The 18,556-nt window shown below is 40.8% G+C and overlaps 1 protein-coding gene across 4 annotated transcripts in view; it reads left to right on the forward strand.

The window, feature by feature from the left end:
- DNAH6 (dynein axonemal heavy chain 6) overlaps positions 1 to 18,556 on the forward strand; it is a 400,640-nt gene that overhangs the window by 279,238 nt on the left and 102,846 nt on the right. For all 4 annotated transcript variants that reach the window (XM_056568811.1, XM_056568814.1, XM_056568815.1 and 1 more), the window contains one exon: positions 11,898 to 12,101. In XM_056568811.1, coding sequence (XP_056424786.1) covers positions 11,898 to 12,101 — 204 coding nt within the window. The remainder of the gene's footprint in view (positions 1 to 11,897; positions 12,102 to 18,556) is intronic.

Consider the following 18,556-nt stretch of genomic DNA (forward strand, 5'->3'; position numbering starts at 1 on the left):
CAATAGCAGATCGGGGGCGGGGGGGTGGGGTTAAAGTTCGGTTCCCCCGCTCTGCCCACCCACTGTAGTCCGGGCAGAGCAGGGGAAACCTCGGTGACCGGTCCCGGAGGTCACTTACCATCGGCGGCAGCGGGCGGCGATGACATGCGGCTGTCTCCCTGCTATACAGTGGTCTCTAAACTGTTGCCCTCCAGATTTGGCAAAACTACTACTCCCAGCATGCCCAGACAGCTGTTTGCTGTTTGGGCATGCTGGGATTTGTAGTTTTGCAACAGCTGGAGGGCTACAGTTTGGAGATCACTGTGCAGTGGTCTCTAAACTGTGGCCCTCTAGATCTTGCAAAACTACAACTCCCAGCATGCCCACACAGCAGTTTGCTGTCTGGGCATGCTGGGATTTGTAGTTTTGCAACATCTGGAGGGCCACAGTTTGGAGATCTCTGTGCAGTGGTCTCTAAACTGTGGCCCTTCAGATCTTGCAAAACTACAACAGTTTGGGCATGCTGGGAGTTGTAGTTGCGTAACTCCAACTGTTGCATGACTACATCTCCCTTCGGTGATCAGTACATGCTGGGAGTTGTAGTTTTGCAACAGCAGGAGGCACACTGGTTGGAAAATACTGAGTTAGGTAACAGAACCTAACTGAAGGTTTTCCAACCAGTGTGCCTCCAGCTGTTGCAAAGGTACAACTCCCAGCATGCACGGTCTCAGTGCATGCTGGGAGTTATAGTTTTGCAACAGCTGGAGGTTTACCCCCCCCCCCCCCCCCCGCCCCCCCCATGTGAATGTACAGGATACATTACTTTATATACAATTGATCACTCACGTGATCACTAATACCCTATTTTTCCCATCCATTAACTAAGTATTAAAACGTAACTTTTATTTTAATTGCCTATAAGGGAATTAAAAACTCAACATGCGGTCACTATGTGACTTTATAATAATTCCTTGTGCATGTGTCTACATGCTTATATAATGCCCTATTGCTTGTGGCTGCAGTCCGCTATTAGGCAGTCTTGATATTAAGGTACTGCACTGTTGTTGGTTTAAAACCAATTACACATCCGGGAGGGCGATGTGTAATTGGTTTTAAACTAACAACAGTGCGGTCCCTTAATATCAAGACTGCTTAATAGCGGACTGCAGCCGCAAGCAATAGGGCATTATATAAGCATGTAGACACATGCAGAAGGGATTATTATAAAGTCACATAGTGACCGCATGTTGAGTTTTTAATTCACTTATAGTCAATTAAAATAAAAGTTTCGTTTTAATACTTAGTTAATGGATGGGAAAAATAGGGTATTAGTGATCACGTGAGTGATCAATTGTATATAAAGTCTTGAAATTAACCGTCCATCCATAGGTCCCCAATTTTGAAAGTGTACAGGATACATTCACACAGGCAGGTTTACAGTGAGTTTCCTGCTTCAAGTTTCAGCTGCAGCAAATTTTCCGCTGCAGCGCAAACTCCTAGTGGGAAACTCACCGTAACCCCCCGCCAGTGCGAATGTACCCTAAAAACACTACATTGAAACATAATAAAGGGTAAAACACTACATATACACCCCCTTAGACTGCCCCCCCCCCAATGAAAATGAAAAACGTATCATACGGCAGTGTTTCCAAAACGGAGCCTCCAGCTGTTGCAAAACAACAACTCCCAGCATTTCCGGACACCCACTGACTGTCCAGGCATGCTGGGAGTTTAGCAACAGCTGGAGGCACCCTGTTTGGGAATCACTGGCGTAGAATACCCCTATGTCCACCCCGATGCAATGGAATTGGAAGAGACTGCTCAGGAACCACCCTTGTGATTTGTCATTCAGAACGTGATGACAGGTTCCCTTTAAGAACTTTTTGGTTGCTGTAGGGAATACATGTGACTTTCTCCATGATAACACCTAAAGCTGCAGTTAACTACATACCATTTGAACCCCAAATCATGGGACATTTTAATTCATACAAGTTCATACAAATCATACCCCTTGGAGTGTGTCAGTCATGTAACAGATATGCAATATTTCCATTTCTAAGTTGAAGGGAATTCAGTTGTTGATCATTCTTCTGGAAAGCATTGTTTAACCTAAATTATTTTCTTTTATTTCTTATGCAGTAAATTATGGTTTGATGGTTTTTCATATTATAACCTACAAAAAAATCACACACTATATGACAACTATATGTATGAAAGTACATTTTAAAGTTTTTATTAAATGACATAAAAGAAATACAAACACTTTTATTAGTAAATCACAAGGACAATATTAAAAAGAAGAATCACCACAAGGAGAAAAGATAGGGTCACTGAGGTACTGGGGTTACTAGCACTGTATATATACACATACATCTGTATGCCTTAATACGCATATAACAAAAGATAAATAGAGAGGACAAAGCCAAAGTATAGATTTTATAAGTGGCAGATTTTCAGTCTATCATGCATTAAGCATACTGACCATTTTCTTTGAGAAGACCATCCCCAAAGAAGAATGTTTCAATGCATTTTTGGAGATTTTGCTGTATTTAATCTGATAGGATACAGTAGATAGCAATTTCGATGAAAATGTTGAATATATTCCCTGCTATTTCAGCCAAACTGGAATGAGTAGAAAAGTGATACATTCACGTTCTGCTCTCTTTGGTTACTGAGGCATGTAGAGAGCAAGAGATCCATCCTAGTCATATTGAAATCTCCCTAGGCTAGGTTTGATGTTCTGCATTGTGGCTTCTACTCTCGGGCTGAGCTTGTGAAGCATTAAACATCACCACAGGAAAAGAAAAAATATATCATGCCCAGAGTAGCCACACTGTGACTTATTACTTCAATTCTATTTTGGAGATTAATCTTCCAAATCTGTCAGCTTTCTGCCTGTTTTATAATTTATGTGACACTTTGGAGAAGACATGAGAAAAATCCCTGTAAATGAGGTGATTCTTAGGTGTACTGTGCCCAGGATTTATAGAGATGATATACTGTATATGTTCTCATAAGAACAGCCATTAATAACACTATCACATCCAATATTGTTCTTTGGTAAATCTACAGGACTTTTGTCCTTTAAATGTCTCGCATTTATGTTGAGTTACTTATACATTTACATAGTTAAAACTAAAATGTAATTTAAGGGGTTGTCTCAGGAAGACAACCCTTGTCTCAGGAAGACAACCCTTGTCCCTTTATGGCATATATACATCATAGGTCCTCCTCTATGAGCCAGAACAGGGACCCATTCTGTATGAGCAGCTCTTGTTTTGGCATAGCTGTCCTGCTTTATCTGTCTGTGTTTTCATAAGCTAAAGAAGGAGAAAAAAATAACAGTGAGGTACCGTTCAGTAATGTAAGAGGAGAGTTTCACAAATACACATGGGGCAGGGATTACATGGTGCATCAGCGATGGGTGATAACCTTTGTGTAAAGTTAGATGTCCATCATATTAAAATCACTTGGTTCCAAGGATCACTAACTTACACATTTAACCCTCCTAGATGGGTTCTTACTCCAGCAGCTTTACATAGCTATGAGTAATTTTAAGACATTTCTAAAGATGTCTCGCTTTTCACGAATCCCTCTCTAAACGTGCACTACGTGGACAATGCACTCCTATACTAAATGTTTTGTACAGTGCTCTACCTGTACTGTATGTACTGTGCTATACCTGTACAGTATATACTGTGCTCTACCTGTACTGTATGTACTGTGCTATACCTGTACAGTATATACTGTACTGTGCTCTACCTGTACTGTATGACTGTACTGTGCTCTACCTGTACTGTATGTACTGTACTGTGCTCTACCTGTACTGTATGTATTGTACTGTGCTATACCTGTACAGTATATACTGAGCTTTACCTGTACAGTATATACTGTACTGTGTTCTACCTGTACTGTATGACTGTACTGTGCTCTACCTGTACTGTATGTACTGTGCTCTACCTGTACTGTATGTACTGTACTCTGCCATACCTGTACTGACTGTACTGTTCTACACCTGTACAGTATATACTCTACCTGTGTTAAGGTTGGCTGCTGGTTAGGCCTTAAAATGTGAGTGACTGTCATTGTATACTGCTGAGTGTCGACAAAAGAAATACACACCAGGCACAAAGTTGGTATAAAACTCCTTCTCAGCAGTGGCCAAGGAACCTACCCAAGGAGTTCTGTTTATTATACGGAAGTAAATAGTTTTTTTACAGTTGACAAAAAGGGGAGGTTCGTTATCACGTCAAAATCATCATGTTAAATTTTGATTGGTTATTTGAGTATTGCGTCTGTATATATTAGCATTTTAAGCATTCGTTTGTTTCTTAACCATAGGTCACTTATGTTGCCATTTCCCTATTCTACAAGAAAATTTTGGATGTATCCGTCCTTCTGCACAGTCTATATTTCTTTAGATATTTTGTCTCTAACTTCCAACTTCTTCTTTATCTTGCGTCGTTTGGCCTCGTCCCAAGGTCTTCATCTTAGTTACAAGCAAATAGCAAGCTGATATGTCTCATAAGGAAAATAATGTTTTTGTTTTTTTTGCAGCATATTAATATATATATATATATATATTTTTTTTTTATATAAACACATATATATATATATATATCAGTAATCAAAATCATAATGGTCATCCTTTTCACCTGTACTGTATGTACTGCACTGTGCTATACCTGTACAGTATACTGTATTGTGCTTTACTTGTACTGTATGTACTGTATTGTGCTATACCTGTACAGTATATACTGTGCTCTACCTGTACTGTATGTACTGTACTGTGCTCTATCTGTTCTGTATGTACTGCACTGTGCTCTACCTGTACTGTATGTACTGTACTGTACTATACCTGTTTAGTATATACTGTACTGTGATATACCTGTACGGTATATACTGTACTGTATGGACTGTACTGTGCCATACCTGTACTGTATGTAATGTACTGTGCTATACCTGTACTGTACTGTGCTATACCTGTACTGTACTGTTCTGTACTTGAGTCTGCTAGCATCATCCTTGAGAAAGCCACATTGAGGTGGCGAAACATGTAGGGTGGGAGCAGAATTGGATTTTAGATTGCATATCTGTCCACTGACCTTGTACCAGCACACACTGCAGGTGCTGCTGGTTTTATATGCAGAATACTAATCAGTGCTTATAACACTGAATCACCTTCTTTAACATATAAGCTCTATAATAGGGTAGTGTGGAACAAGTACCTCCTGATTATATTTAGCTAGCCCCCGAGCAGCTTAAAATACAGTAATTTAGTAGTGAGGTGTTAAACCACAACAGAGAAGCTGATAGATACTAAAGGAGTGTGGATTTGAAAACAGTGGCACAGATATGTGTTTTTAATTCATATCTCTTCAGTGTAATTTAATAATAAAACAATAAAAGTTATATTTTAAGAGAGGAGGGAAAGGGAAGAGTGTCTGATGGACACAATTGTTGTTGCATACCAATACTGTATGGACTGTACTGTGCCATACCTGTACTGTACTGTACTATACCTGTACAGTATATACTGTACTGTGCTCTACCTGTATTGTATGTACTATTCTCCACTCGAAGATACAGCACCAAAGACAAGGTCCAGTAAATTGCAAGCTGTGGTCTTTATTGTGTATAGTAACACAAGTGCAACGTTTCGGCTAGATAGCCTTTTTCAAGCATATTACATGACAGACTTAAATATACACGGGTTACATATGATTGATGCAATAACAGGTGATATCTAACACTCATTAGTTTAAAGACCAGCCCCTATGTCATGATAGGCTGTTTTGTTAATCATGTGACGTACAAGTGTCAAACTATGTAAACATATAGATAAAATATACCTTATCATCAAAGATATTATATTAAATTTGTGCCAATCGGTACAGCAGAACATGGGGAGTCAACCTCATAAGCAGTTTCATTACCAATCTGCGCTGCATTGCCAATCTTCATCCCCCTTTCTTGCATGGTCTTCGTTTGTAAAAAAAAAAACTCTGCAGCTGCGTGGGTTTACTCCGCCACAGAATTTGTCATCTTCCGACATGGGCAGATCATACTGTTGCGGACTATTCACTATGGGATACCGCGCATGTGCAGAACCCATGCGCATCTCTACAGCTTCCCAGGCCGAGATCGCTGCCGCAAGGCCGGGCGATGCGCCCATACACAGACAAACTGCGTGCGCGCATTGCCACAGACAGCGACAGCAACCTCCACCTAGGGAGTCCCCATGATCGCGCAATCATGACTATATCACTGACAATTTATACGAGATGTAAATGTCCCGGAAAATAAATATATATTGGAAAATCATTTTTTGGGGGGGGAAAAATAAAAAAAATTATAATTTTGAAAAAAAAAAAGGGAAAAAGGGGGGCTGCAGTGGAACGGTCACCCAGATTGGGAATATGGATAGTGAAGACCCCAATTCATGTTCTCTCCCGATCCAGTCCAATGCTCATAAAGTGTTACAAGTGCCTAAAGTGAAGAGATAAAGACAAAAAATGAATAAATAAAACATCCATACAGGATAAACATATTAAAAACAACTCCTGATTTGTTGCGCCTTATTGATAGAATAATGTGGTCAGTAATGTACTATATCCGAACAAGATGGGGGCATAGCTAGAACAAAAAAGAGGAGAAAAGAAAGAAGAAAGGGGAGGGTTAAAAGAAAAAAGAGGGTTAAAAGAAAAAAAACAGAAAGGGGAGGGGAAAGAAAGGGGAAGGGGGGAAGGGGAAGGGAAAAGAAAAAAGGGAAAAGAAAAGGAAAAGAAGAAAGAAAAAAGAAATAGAAAGATGCTAAAAAGAAGAAGAGGGGAAATGAGGGACAGAAGGAAAGGGAAAAGAGAGAAAAGGGAGAATAAGAAAAGAAGAAAGTGAAGAGAAAGTATAGAATCACATATACGGTTTAAGATTAAAACCAATGTTCAAACCATGGAGGGACAGAGTGTTAAGAGGATGAAACCATTTTAGTTCTTTTCGTTTCAAGATCTTCTCCATGTCACCACCCCGTCTAAGTTGAGGGACATAATCACTTATTCTGAATCTTAGTTGGCTAATATTGTGCCCTGTCTCCAAGAGATGTTTAGGAATAGGGAGATCTGTTTTCCCTGTCCTAATACACGACGACCATTTAAATGGATTCGACATTCATTAGTATTTTCACCTACATAGTATAGTCCACATGGACATTACAATAAATATATTACATATGATGATCTACATGTGTATCTATGTTTGATGGTAAATTTCTGGCCTGTATGGGAAATGTATCCCCCTTGATCATACTGTTACAGTGGCTGCATCCAAGGCAGGGAAAATTTCCCTTTCTCGTACCCAGCCACTCACTAGTACCTCCTGTCGATTTCTTCATACTACCTATGTCGGATTTCACTAGTGTATCCTTAAGATTACGTGTATGCCATCACTGGGGGGCCAACAAGATTGGAGGTTTTTTGTATAGTAACCGAATTCTTTCTCAGGATATCTGAAACCTGCTTGCTACATGTAGAGATTTTCCCGGGGTGTAGTGGATAGTTTCTCCCTATGTTGTGACAGTAGTCTCTGGGGATAACCCCTTTTCTCAAATTTGGTGCACATCTCATCTAATCTGCCCTCCAAATCCTCCGAGGGTGAAACAATCCGCTTCACCCGCAACATTTGGCTCCATGGGAGGGACCTGATCATAGGTTTAGGGTGGAAACTGTCATACAATAATAGGTTATTCCTATCTGTTTCTTTGGTGTAAAGGTCGGTTACTAATCTCTTGTCCCCCCCAAAAAAATGTGGTATCCAGAAACTGTAAAGATTCCATAGAATAGAGCTTACCATGGTGAAATTCAACTCAGGATAGATGCTATTTAACTCTTGAAAGAATTCATCCAATTGGTCCCTCGTCCCTGTCCACAACACGAAGGTGTCGTCAATGTACCTGTATGTACTGTACTTTGCTATACCTGTACAGTATATACTGTATTGTGCTCTACCTGTTCTGTATGTACTGCACTGTGCTATACCTGTACAGTATATACTGTACTGTGCCATACCTGTACTGTATGTACTGTACTGTGCTATACCTGTACAGTATATACTGTACTGTGCCATACCTGTACTGTATGTACTGTACTGTGCTATACCTGTACAGTATATACTGTACTGTGCTCTACCTGTACTGTATGCACTGTACTGTGCTATGCCTGTACAGTATATACTGTATTGTGCTCTACCTGTTCTGTATGTACTGCACTGTGCTCTAACTGTACTGTATGTACTGTACTGTGCTATACCAGTGCTATGTGTACTGTTCTTCTTGGAACCACTTCTACATCTACATGCACCAATTTTTAGCTATGCTACATGTACTTTACTACTCTATACTTATACTATATGTACTGTTCTGTTGTATACCTGTAGTACATGTGCTGTGCATGGTACTCTATACAACACTTTCTGTGCTCCTCTTTACCTGTACTACATGTACATGCTATTTACCTGTATTATATGTATTTCTATTCAACGAAGAAAAACAGTAGCCAGCACTCACCATCCAGGGGTCTTTATTGTAGAATAAGGTGCATCAACATATGTTCAGCGGGCAGGGGTGGGGGTCTATGGACAGCACTGTTTCGCGCGCCTCTTGCACTTCCACAAGCCGATCGGCTGGTGTCTGCTTGTGGAAGCGCAAGAGACGTGCGAAACAGTGCTGTCCCAAGACCCCCACTCTCTTCACCCTGCCCGCTGAACATAATGTTGATGCACCGTATTCTACAATAAAGACCCCTGGATGGTGAGTGCTGGCTACTGTTTTTCTTCATTGAATAGCTATTACATTTCTTGTATAGCACCTGTGCACCGCCACAACCTGGGGAGGTGCGTCAAGTCTGGTAATCAACCCGAGTGACCAGTGTGATTACTAGAAGTGGAGGTGCCGATGCTATTTTTTTTCTTATTGAACTCATTATGTGTATTTCCGCTTCCCTTGCCCTACATGTATTGTACTGCATTCTAGGGCTCTTGTTTGTACTTCACTACTTCCCCTTCTGGTGTCAAATCTTAAAGGGGTACTCCGCCCCTAGACATCTTATCCCCTATCCAAAGGATAGGGGATAAGATGTCAGATCGCCGCGGTCCCGCTCTGTGCGTAATGACGGGCGATACGGGGGACGGAGCAGCGTGACGTCATGGCGCCGCCCCTCGTGACATCATGGCCCGTCCCCTTAATGCAAGTCTATGGGAGGGGGCGTGACGACCGCCACGCCCCCTCCCATAGACTTGTATTGAAAGGGGCGGACCGTGACATCACGAGGGGCGGAGCCGTGACGTAACGATGCTCCGGCCCCTGTACCGCCCATCATTACGCGCAGAGCGAACTCGCTCTGTGCTGTAATGATAGCGCGGTGCCGCAGCGGGGATCCCGGGGGTCCCCAGCAGCGGGACCGTGGCGATCTGACATCTTATCCCCTATCCTTTGGATAGGGGATAAGATGTCTAGGGGCGGAATACCCCTTTAAATGAATCAGACTTTTTTCATAATGTACATACTTTTGTGCAGGTTGCAGACTATATTGTATATGGTTTACTGTTTCCTTTATTAGTAATTATCCTCATACTTGTCTATATTTACTAAGAATTTTAGTTTTTTTTTAATCCCTGCATATTAGGGTATTCTTTCACATTCTATAAGATTTACTAAGGGTATATTCACACTGAGGAATTGGGGTGGAAATCAAGCAGAAATTTTCTGCCTCAAAGTATTGTTACTTTTCCACAAGAACTCACAGAGATTTTGCGCGGAATTTCGCACGGAATTGTAGCGGAATTGGCACGGAATTCAAGCGGAATTCCTCACGCGGAAATGAAAATTTCAAGCGGAGGAGGAGAAGAATATAATATATATATATATTATCCTCTTTTTTTCATGTGGAAATTCCGCGCCAATTCCGCGCTAATTCCACGCCAATTCTGCGTGGAAATTATTCTGAATGAAAAAACAAATTAACATTGATCTCTATGGGAGTAAGAAGCTGATTCCGCCGGAAAGAAAGAACATGTTCTTTCTTCAAGCGGAACAGACTTCCTCGTCTGAATTCTGCTTGAGGAAATTTCTGTGAACTGAGGGGCAGAAATTCTGCACAGCTCTATGGGGATTTTCATTGCTGAATAAATTGGAGAGGAAAAAGCGAGCAGAATTCATCGTGGAAATTCCTCTCCAATCCCTCAGTGTAAACATACCCTAACAGTCTACTTGTTGGTGAATGTATTTGGTTGTTTTTTGATATGCACCTCAGTTGTGCCATTATAGGACAATTTGTGCCAATTGCTCACATGACCTCATTAAGAAATCGGGACTTTTACTGTGAGGGTTTCTGAGTTGCTTTGTCAAGAAAAACTCAACATAAACACATTAAATATCTGTCAGAAAAATTTAGAACATACTGCAAAAGCAAAAAACTATTTCAACAAGTGTTGTCTTTCTGTTTAGTAAAACTGGGCCAATGTGTGACATTACATGAAAAATGTCTACGTCTGTAGTAAATAACTCATACTATACATAAGGTTGAGTTGATACCTGGAGATAAGACTAGTCACTTTGACTAGGAAGACTTTAATAGCATTACAGTATCACAGTATCACATGCACAGTTCCTTCAAATACAAACACTAGAAAAAACATCATACTTTTTTAGGATCCAAAAAGGAGATGTATGATTTAGTATGTGTGCAATTTTTGAAGTGCTCAAAAGAATTCACTCCTATATATAATTTGGTGTCATTGCCCCCCCCCCCCCATTCACTATATGTATCATAGACACTTCAGAAAATGTATCTATAATCTATCTTCTACTTATGTTAGACATACTGATTACAATCCGAAACAACCCTTTGTTAACCTAGCATGCAGATTTTTTCCTCATATCTTATCCCTCTCCTTCCCACTAACCTCTATTTATCCATCGTCCTATTTCTATATGCTGGCAAACTGAAACATAAAAAATTGGTTAAAAAAAGTTGAAAATATCACCCCCCCCCCCCCCTTATCCAGTTTTCCAAGTAAAAAAATAAAAAATATATTTGTAATCGACATATGTGGAATTGTCCAAACTATTTGCCAAAATTCCTAATGTTTGGCTATATCACGTCCCATCAAAAATGTAATACGTTTTCAAAAAGTGACAACTACCGGTAAAAATTACAGATGGCGACGCAAAAAATTATCCCTTACGCAATTCCATATATGTGTTTATAGTAAAATTTAATTTATATCAATTAAATCAAACTGACCTGTAGAATAAATTTAGCACGGCAGTTTTACTGTACGGTGAATTCCCACAAAATTGCACAATACCATTTTTACAAACAATTATTTTTTGACAATGCATTACATGGTAAAATAAAGAGTACCAGTAAAAATTACAACTTGGCCCACAAAAAAACAAGCTCTAATACAACTTAGAAGGTGAGGAGGCAGAAAACGGAAAAAGGGTCGGAAACAGGTTCTTCCATGCTTGGGTAGAGGTGTGCTATAGTGGCATTTTTGGGTAATGCAGGATGCTTACAGTAGCATGAGCAAAATGCGGCCTGATGTTAAAAAATGGCATTTGGGACAGTTTGAGAAATGGCTGTACCATTGGTTGTAGAATCAAAACAATGTAATGCCCAGCTATTAGTGTACCTGGAATGAAGACAAAAATGCAGTCTGTTTTTTTTTACATGGCATAGATCAGAGATAGGAAATTTGATCATTTGCAGATCTTAGCGACACCTACTTTTTACTTACAGTAAAAGCTCCAGAAAGTAATATCAATCGTAGCATAATGAATAGAAATAGAAATCACTACAGTATTTTTAATATATGTAATGTCACATACAGCACTATCACTGATACTAAATATATGTCTTATTAAGCTTACAGACTGTTGGATAAAAAAATGCCAAGAACTTGAAATTCCAATAAGTCCAAATTTGAGCCTAATAAACATTTTGGGTGATGCTTATGAAATTCGCCAGTGGAATACAGATGGCCTACCTCGAGATCTTGTCTCAACTGAAAATGGCATCCTTGTGACCCGTGGAAGGCGCTGGCCCCTAATGATTGACCCACAAGATCAGGTAGGATATATCAACTTTTGTTCCCATGGTAGATAAGCGCTGCCAGAAATGTCTCGTGACTGATAATCAACAAATCCGTATTACAATAAAGATGCATAATATGCCTATATATGCACAGATGTTTATGGGGACCTCAGAGAAATAACTGTCAAATCACAGTTATCTTAACTATATAACCATCTTTAGGTTTATTGTATTTTAAAGTTTTGGCATATTATAATTTAGTAAGGGGTGATGTAGGTTAACAAATGTTCATGTACTTTTGCCTTGTATTTACAAAATGTGCACTTCATAAATTTCTGACCACTGCATGCACAACCAGTGAAAAAGCATCTACCAAGCCAGTTTTGAAAAAATTCACAACATTTTTGCACACATGTGAAAATAATGCAAGAATATGCAAAAAAATATACACCAAAATGAAGAAAAAAGCCAATAATAAATTCCTCTATAAAGTCCACAGAGGTACAGCACATCCAGATAAGAGAAAAAAAAACATGATAGGTGCTCACAGGTATAAGAACCCTGGCCAGGCAGGAGCTCACCATATTACAGAAAAGGATGACTGCAGTACCCTGAAGTCCAAGCTGAAATGTTGCTTAATTATTACTTTTTTTTTATGGAATAAACCACACTTTTTGCACATTTGGAACTTCAGTGTGCTGCAGTCATTCTTTCCTAGATTTACATATACACACATATACATCAGCTGTTAGGCTCACTATCAATGATTTTTAGGCATGTATAAAGTATATGATCATCTGACGAACAAGTGGTTGTTCGTTTGGCGGCTGAACTCTAGTACACAGAGAAATATTGGCATGTTCCACCAATAATCTCCCTATGTAATAGGACCTTAAAAAGGACTGCGTCCTAGCTGTAAGAAAAGCTACACATCCCAGCAATTCACTAAGGTTTACAGTTGCCAGAGCATGCTGGGATTTGAAGGTCTCCAATAGAGATGAGCGAACTTCCAGTAATTCAATTTGTCACTAAATTCTCGGCTCGGCAGTTGCTGGCATTAAGAATGCAAGACAGCCCGGCACTAGAAGGTGAGAAGGAGGTGGATAGGGGATGTGGGTATACACTGCGGTTCTGACGTGTGGCGGTGCTCTGGTTGCAACAGTAATGCATGTATATGATGTAGCAGGAACAAAGAAAAACTGGCGACTCGCCAATCTTACGTCTTCCAACTTCTTTATAGGATGAAACACTCACATAACTTCACAAGGAGGGGACATACACGGGGGGGGGGGGGGGTATAGAAAGGCTCCATGGCTGGATGAAGCACTAAACAGTGCGAAACAGAGCTTGTTGCCTCTCTGTACCCCCCCCCCCCTGTGTATGTCCCCTCCCTATGAAGTTATGTGAATCTTTCATCCGATAAAGAAGTTGGAAGACATAAGATTGGTGACATAAGATCGCCGGTTTTTATTCGTTCCTGCCTACACCATACAGTTGCTGACTTTAGCCTGCATAAATGAGTTCAGCTTTCAGGTGCTCCGGTGGGCTGGAGACTCTCTCCTAGGACTGTATCCACCTTTTCCAGCCCACTGGAGCACCTGAAAGCTGAACTAATTTATGCAGGCTAAAGTCAGCAACTGCCCAGCCGAGAAGTTCGTGACGAATCGAATCACTGTATGTAGGCTCATCTCTAGTCTCCAAATAAGGATGAGGAAAACGGTATGCATATAAGACATTACATCCAGTAATGCACAGGGAACGTCTTGTCTAATCAGTTCACAATTCTTTGCCAACCAGGACTGCTGGGATGTCGTCTTCCATCCTTGACTGGTCTCTTCAAATTTGCCAGACAAACCCTCAGCACCTCTATACAAATTCTCATATATAGGGTCACAAATGGAAATAATGCCTTTTGTGCTTGCATAATAGATGTTATGGCGCTCAAATAGGCAGATCCCTTTTATTAGGCAGATAGGCAACCCTGCCCCCTTATTAGGCTTACCCCACCCCCGGATAAATAGGTAATTTTTACCCTCTCTACTGTGCATCCTGTGCCAGAGAAAATAAAACAATAACAGTTACTTACCCCAACTACCGCCACTGAGGTCCTGGGTCCTCTCCTTTGTGGTGCAGCGAGGTATAATGACCTCATCATGCCAGCTGCACTGGGACACCGATGTGTGCTCTCATGCCAGCTGCACTGGGACACCGATGTGTGCTCTCATGCTAGCTGCACTGTGACACCGATGTGTGCTCTCATGCCAGCTGCACTGTGACACCGATGTGTGCTCTCATGCCAGCTGCACTGTGACACCGATGTGTGCTCTCATGCCAGCTGCACTGGGACACCGATGTGTGCTCTCATGCCAGCTGCACTGGGACACCGATGTGTGCTCTCATGCCAGCTGCACTGTGACACCGATGTGTGCTCTCATGCCAGCTGCACTGGGACACCGATGTGTGCTCTCATGCCAGCTGCACTGGGACACCGATGTGTGCTCTCATGCCAGCTGCACTGGGACACCGATGTGTGCTCTCATGCCAGCTGCACTGGGACACCGATGTGTGCTCTCATGCCAGCTGCACTGGGACACCGATGTGTGCTCTCATGCCAGCTGCACTGTGACACCGATGTGTGCTCTCATGCCAGCTGCACTGTGACACCGATGTGTGCTCTCATGCCAGCTGCACTGTGACACCGATGTGTGCTCTCATGCCAGCTGCACTGGGACACCGATGTGTGCTCTCATGCCAGCTGCACTGTAGACCACAGACTTCTTAAGGCCTGTGGTGCTGCACTGCAGGAAGAAATGAGTGGTGGGGGAGGGAGCTGATGACCCACTGCTCTGCTGCTCTTTAGATTACAACTACATGCACCTCCTGGAAACAGACATGTAGTTGTAAGCAGTGCTTGCCCAGTGATCCTGGGCAGATGTGCCCCGAATGTCTTGGTACGAAGCAACTGCTATTAGTTTATGTTAGTTCCTGTGCTTCCCTCATTTGACACTGTGCTGTGACCTTGAGGTCAGTCATTCAACTTGCGTCATGGCAGAAGCGCCCCTGCATGTGAGATAAGGTATCATGGAGACAGACATTTTTCTTGTCTTCCTGTCAATGATTCAGTGATGCTACAATTAGCCACTCTCCAGCTTGAAAAGACTAGTAATAGAGAACAGATAGAGAACAATAAATTACATTCAACTTCACAGCAAATCTTTTGTTCAGGAAAGAATCAAGTGTAACAGGCAATATGGACTATAATATGTATGGCTGTGTCTGCCAGACAATTGTTCTTCAGATCATTATTTGTTCAACCATCAACTGAGTTCTAACTAATATTGAATTTAGTGGATGGTATCTACCTTAAAGGGGTATACAAGGGGAAAAAAATATTTTTCATATCAACTGGCTCCAGAAAGTTAAACAGATTTGTAAATTAATTCAAAAGATTCACTAGCGCTGAATGGATTTGGATGTAATCAGTGGCTGGACTGCTGCTTAGCCAATAGATGTGCTCTCCTGAAAATGCACACCGATATATACTGGATATGACAAAACAAGTTATTGAATTGGCAAGCGCTGTATCAGACACAAATCAATTATGGCTATTATGGCTAGGTGGTGGGGACTAACCTGATGCTGCTGTAAGAAGAGGGAAGGATCCTGGTGATATGGATAATACTGTTGATGGTGTGAGAAAGTGCTCACCTGGTGATCGAAAAAATTGGGAATGCAATGGCTGAATTACATATAAATATGCATGATGGTTAATTGAACTTCTATATGTAAAACATGGTCTACCTTTAAAAGATCGGTCACGTTGGTGCGGGCGATGGTGATTGGAATGGCAGATGTAGTAGGCTGAAGGAGTGATATTCCTACAAATAAAACAATCTAGTTGTGGTGAAAAGTGTAGTGAATACTTCCAGCAGTGTCGTTCTTATTAGTACCTGTTCATTAGTTGTGTTTCTGATTCTATATAGATATTGTAGAGGCGGATGCTTGATGCAGTGGGCTCTCCCTGAGGGTACTCCAGAGGTTTAAAAGAAATGCAAATGAAGCCCCTTTGCACCGTTGCGCTCTGTATAAAATGATAATATAATCACCGCAGAGTAGGTAAGTTGATGGAATATCCACAGAGTATAGGGATATATACACAAGTAGATGGTTACTATTATGACACTTAGTGGCGTACCTGGTAAATCTCCCGCGGGTACCTGTTGCGCGGTCAGCACTGTGGCGGGCCCTCAGTGAAGGTTTTCCTGAATTGATAAGTAAGTGTGAAGTTGAAGTTCAGTCCGGGAAATAGTTAGTTGTAATCCGGTTAGTTCAAGGGAGCGTTTGACGGCAGTGGGAGTGCGCCCCGGCCGGTGGCGTCTCAACCTACCTGCACGCTCGCTGTTAGGTGAATCAGGTGGAGGTGATTTGGATCTGAGTGACGTCACTACGGTATCCTCTATGGTCCACAAACCTATCGACGCGTTTCGGAAGACTGTCGGCTTCCTTCGTCTGGATAGAGCTAGTGGCTTGCTGGTCCAGTTCTTATAGCGGCGTGTCTCAGATGTTAACCCCCTACTGACCGGATTAGCGATGTGTTGTTGCTCGTAGTTACAGATATGCGAACAGTTCCAGTTCAGCGTTTAAACCGTGAGGTACTAAAGAATTGAGGTTAAAAATCCATTTAGTTTCACTTCTGGATAATTGTGCGATAAAGTTACCTCCCCTCCAGTGGGGGGTGATTTTTTCTAGCCCGAAAAATTGGGACATTTTAACTGATTGTTTGTGCATGATTTTATAGTGTGCAGATAACGGGTGACCCTCAAAGCCTCGTTGTATATTATACATATGTTCTTTAATGCGCACACCTAATTGCCTCTTGGTTCTACCCACATATATTTTTTCACAGGGGCATCTGATGGCATAAATGACTCCCTGTGTCTTGCAGTGTATGTGACTTCTGATTTTATATTCTGTTTGTTCTTTACTGTTTTCCACACTTATTGTAGGATATTTATTCTCCATAGCTTTGCATGCGTTACACATTTTGCAGGGATAGAAACCATTTTTTAGAGGCAAAAAATTACAACTCGTGTCTTCTATATTCCTTTTTTTTGTTGTTTTATTCTGTATTGAGGGTGCTATGAATGTTCCGATGTTTTGGGCCTTCTTATAAACAAAAGTCGGTACCTTTGGTATAATGCCCCCCAAGATTTTATCTTCCAGTAGAATATCCCAGTGCTTCTTGATTATTTTTTGAAATTGCAGACTATGTTTATTGTATTGAGTTATTATTGGGATTTTTGTATTGCAGTTTGTGCCTTCTTTCTTTCCAGTTGATTTATCTTTTGGTATTAGTAATTTTTCTCTGTCTTCTTCAAATACCTGTTGTTGGATTAGATTTAAATCTTCCTCTATATATCCCTTATTAATGAATTTCTTCTTTAGGTCCTCAGATTCTTGGCTATATTGTGTTACCTCTGTGCAGTTTCTTCTTAGCCTAAGGAATTGACTTCTGGGAATGTTTTTCAGCCAGATTGGTAAGTGGCAACTATCTCTCTGGATAAACGCATTGCTATCTGTTGGTTTGGAATAAGTATGCGTGGTTATCTGGTTGTTGAAAATATTAATGGTAAGGTCTAAAAAATGAACAGACGTCTGGCTACAGGACGCGGTGAAATTTAAAAAATACGAATTTTTATTAATATCTATTAAAAATGTGGCCAGACTGTCAGGCCCCCCTTTCCAAATAAATAAAATATCATCAATAAATCTACGCCAGAGGACGAGGTTTGCGCAAACCTCGTCCTCTGGCGTAGATTTATTGATGATATTTTATTTATTTGGAAAGGGGGGCCTGACAGTCTGGCCACATTTTTAATAGATATTAATAAAAATTCGTATTTTTTAAATTTCACCGCGTCCTGTAGCCAGACGTCTGTTCATTTTTTAGACCTTACCATTAATATTTTCAACAACCAGATAACCACGCATACTTATTCCAAACCAACAGATAGCAATGCGTTTATCCAGAGAGATAGTTGCCACTTACCAATCTGGCTGAAAAACATTCCCAGAAGTCAATTCCTTAGGCTAAGAAGAAACTGCACAGAGGTAACACAATATAGCCAAGAATTTGAGGACCTAAAGAAGAAATTCATTAATAAGGGATATATAGAGGAAGATTTAAATCTAATCCAACAACAGGTATTTGAAGAAGACAGAGAAAAATTACTAATACCAAAAGATAAATCAACTGGAAAGAAAGAAGGCACAAACTGCAATACAAAAATCCCAATAATAACTCAATACAATAAACATAGTCTGCAATTTCAAAAAATAATCAAGAAGCACTGGGATATTCTACTGGAAGATAAAATCTTGGGGGGCATTATACCAAAGGTACCGACTTTTGTTTATAAGAAGGCCCAAAACATCGGAACATTCATAGCACCCTCAATACAGAATAAAACAACAAAAAAAAGGAATATAGA

The sequence above is a fragment of the Hyla sarda genome, chromosome 1, assembly GCF_029499605.1.
Source record: "Hyla sarda isolate aHylSar1 chromosome 1, aHylSar1.hap1, whole genome shotgun sequence".
Lineage (NCBI taxonomy): Eukaryota > Metazoa > Chordata > Amphibia > Anura > Hylidae > Hyla > Hyla sarda.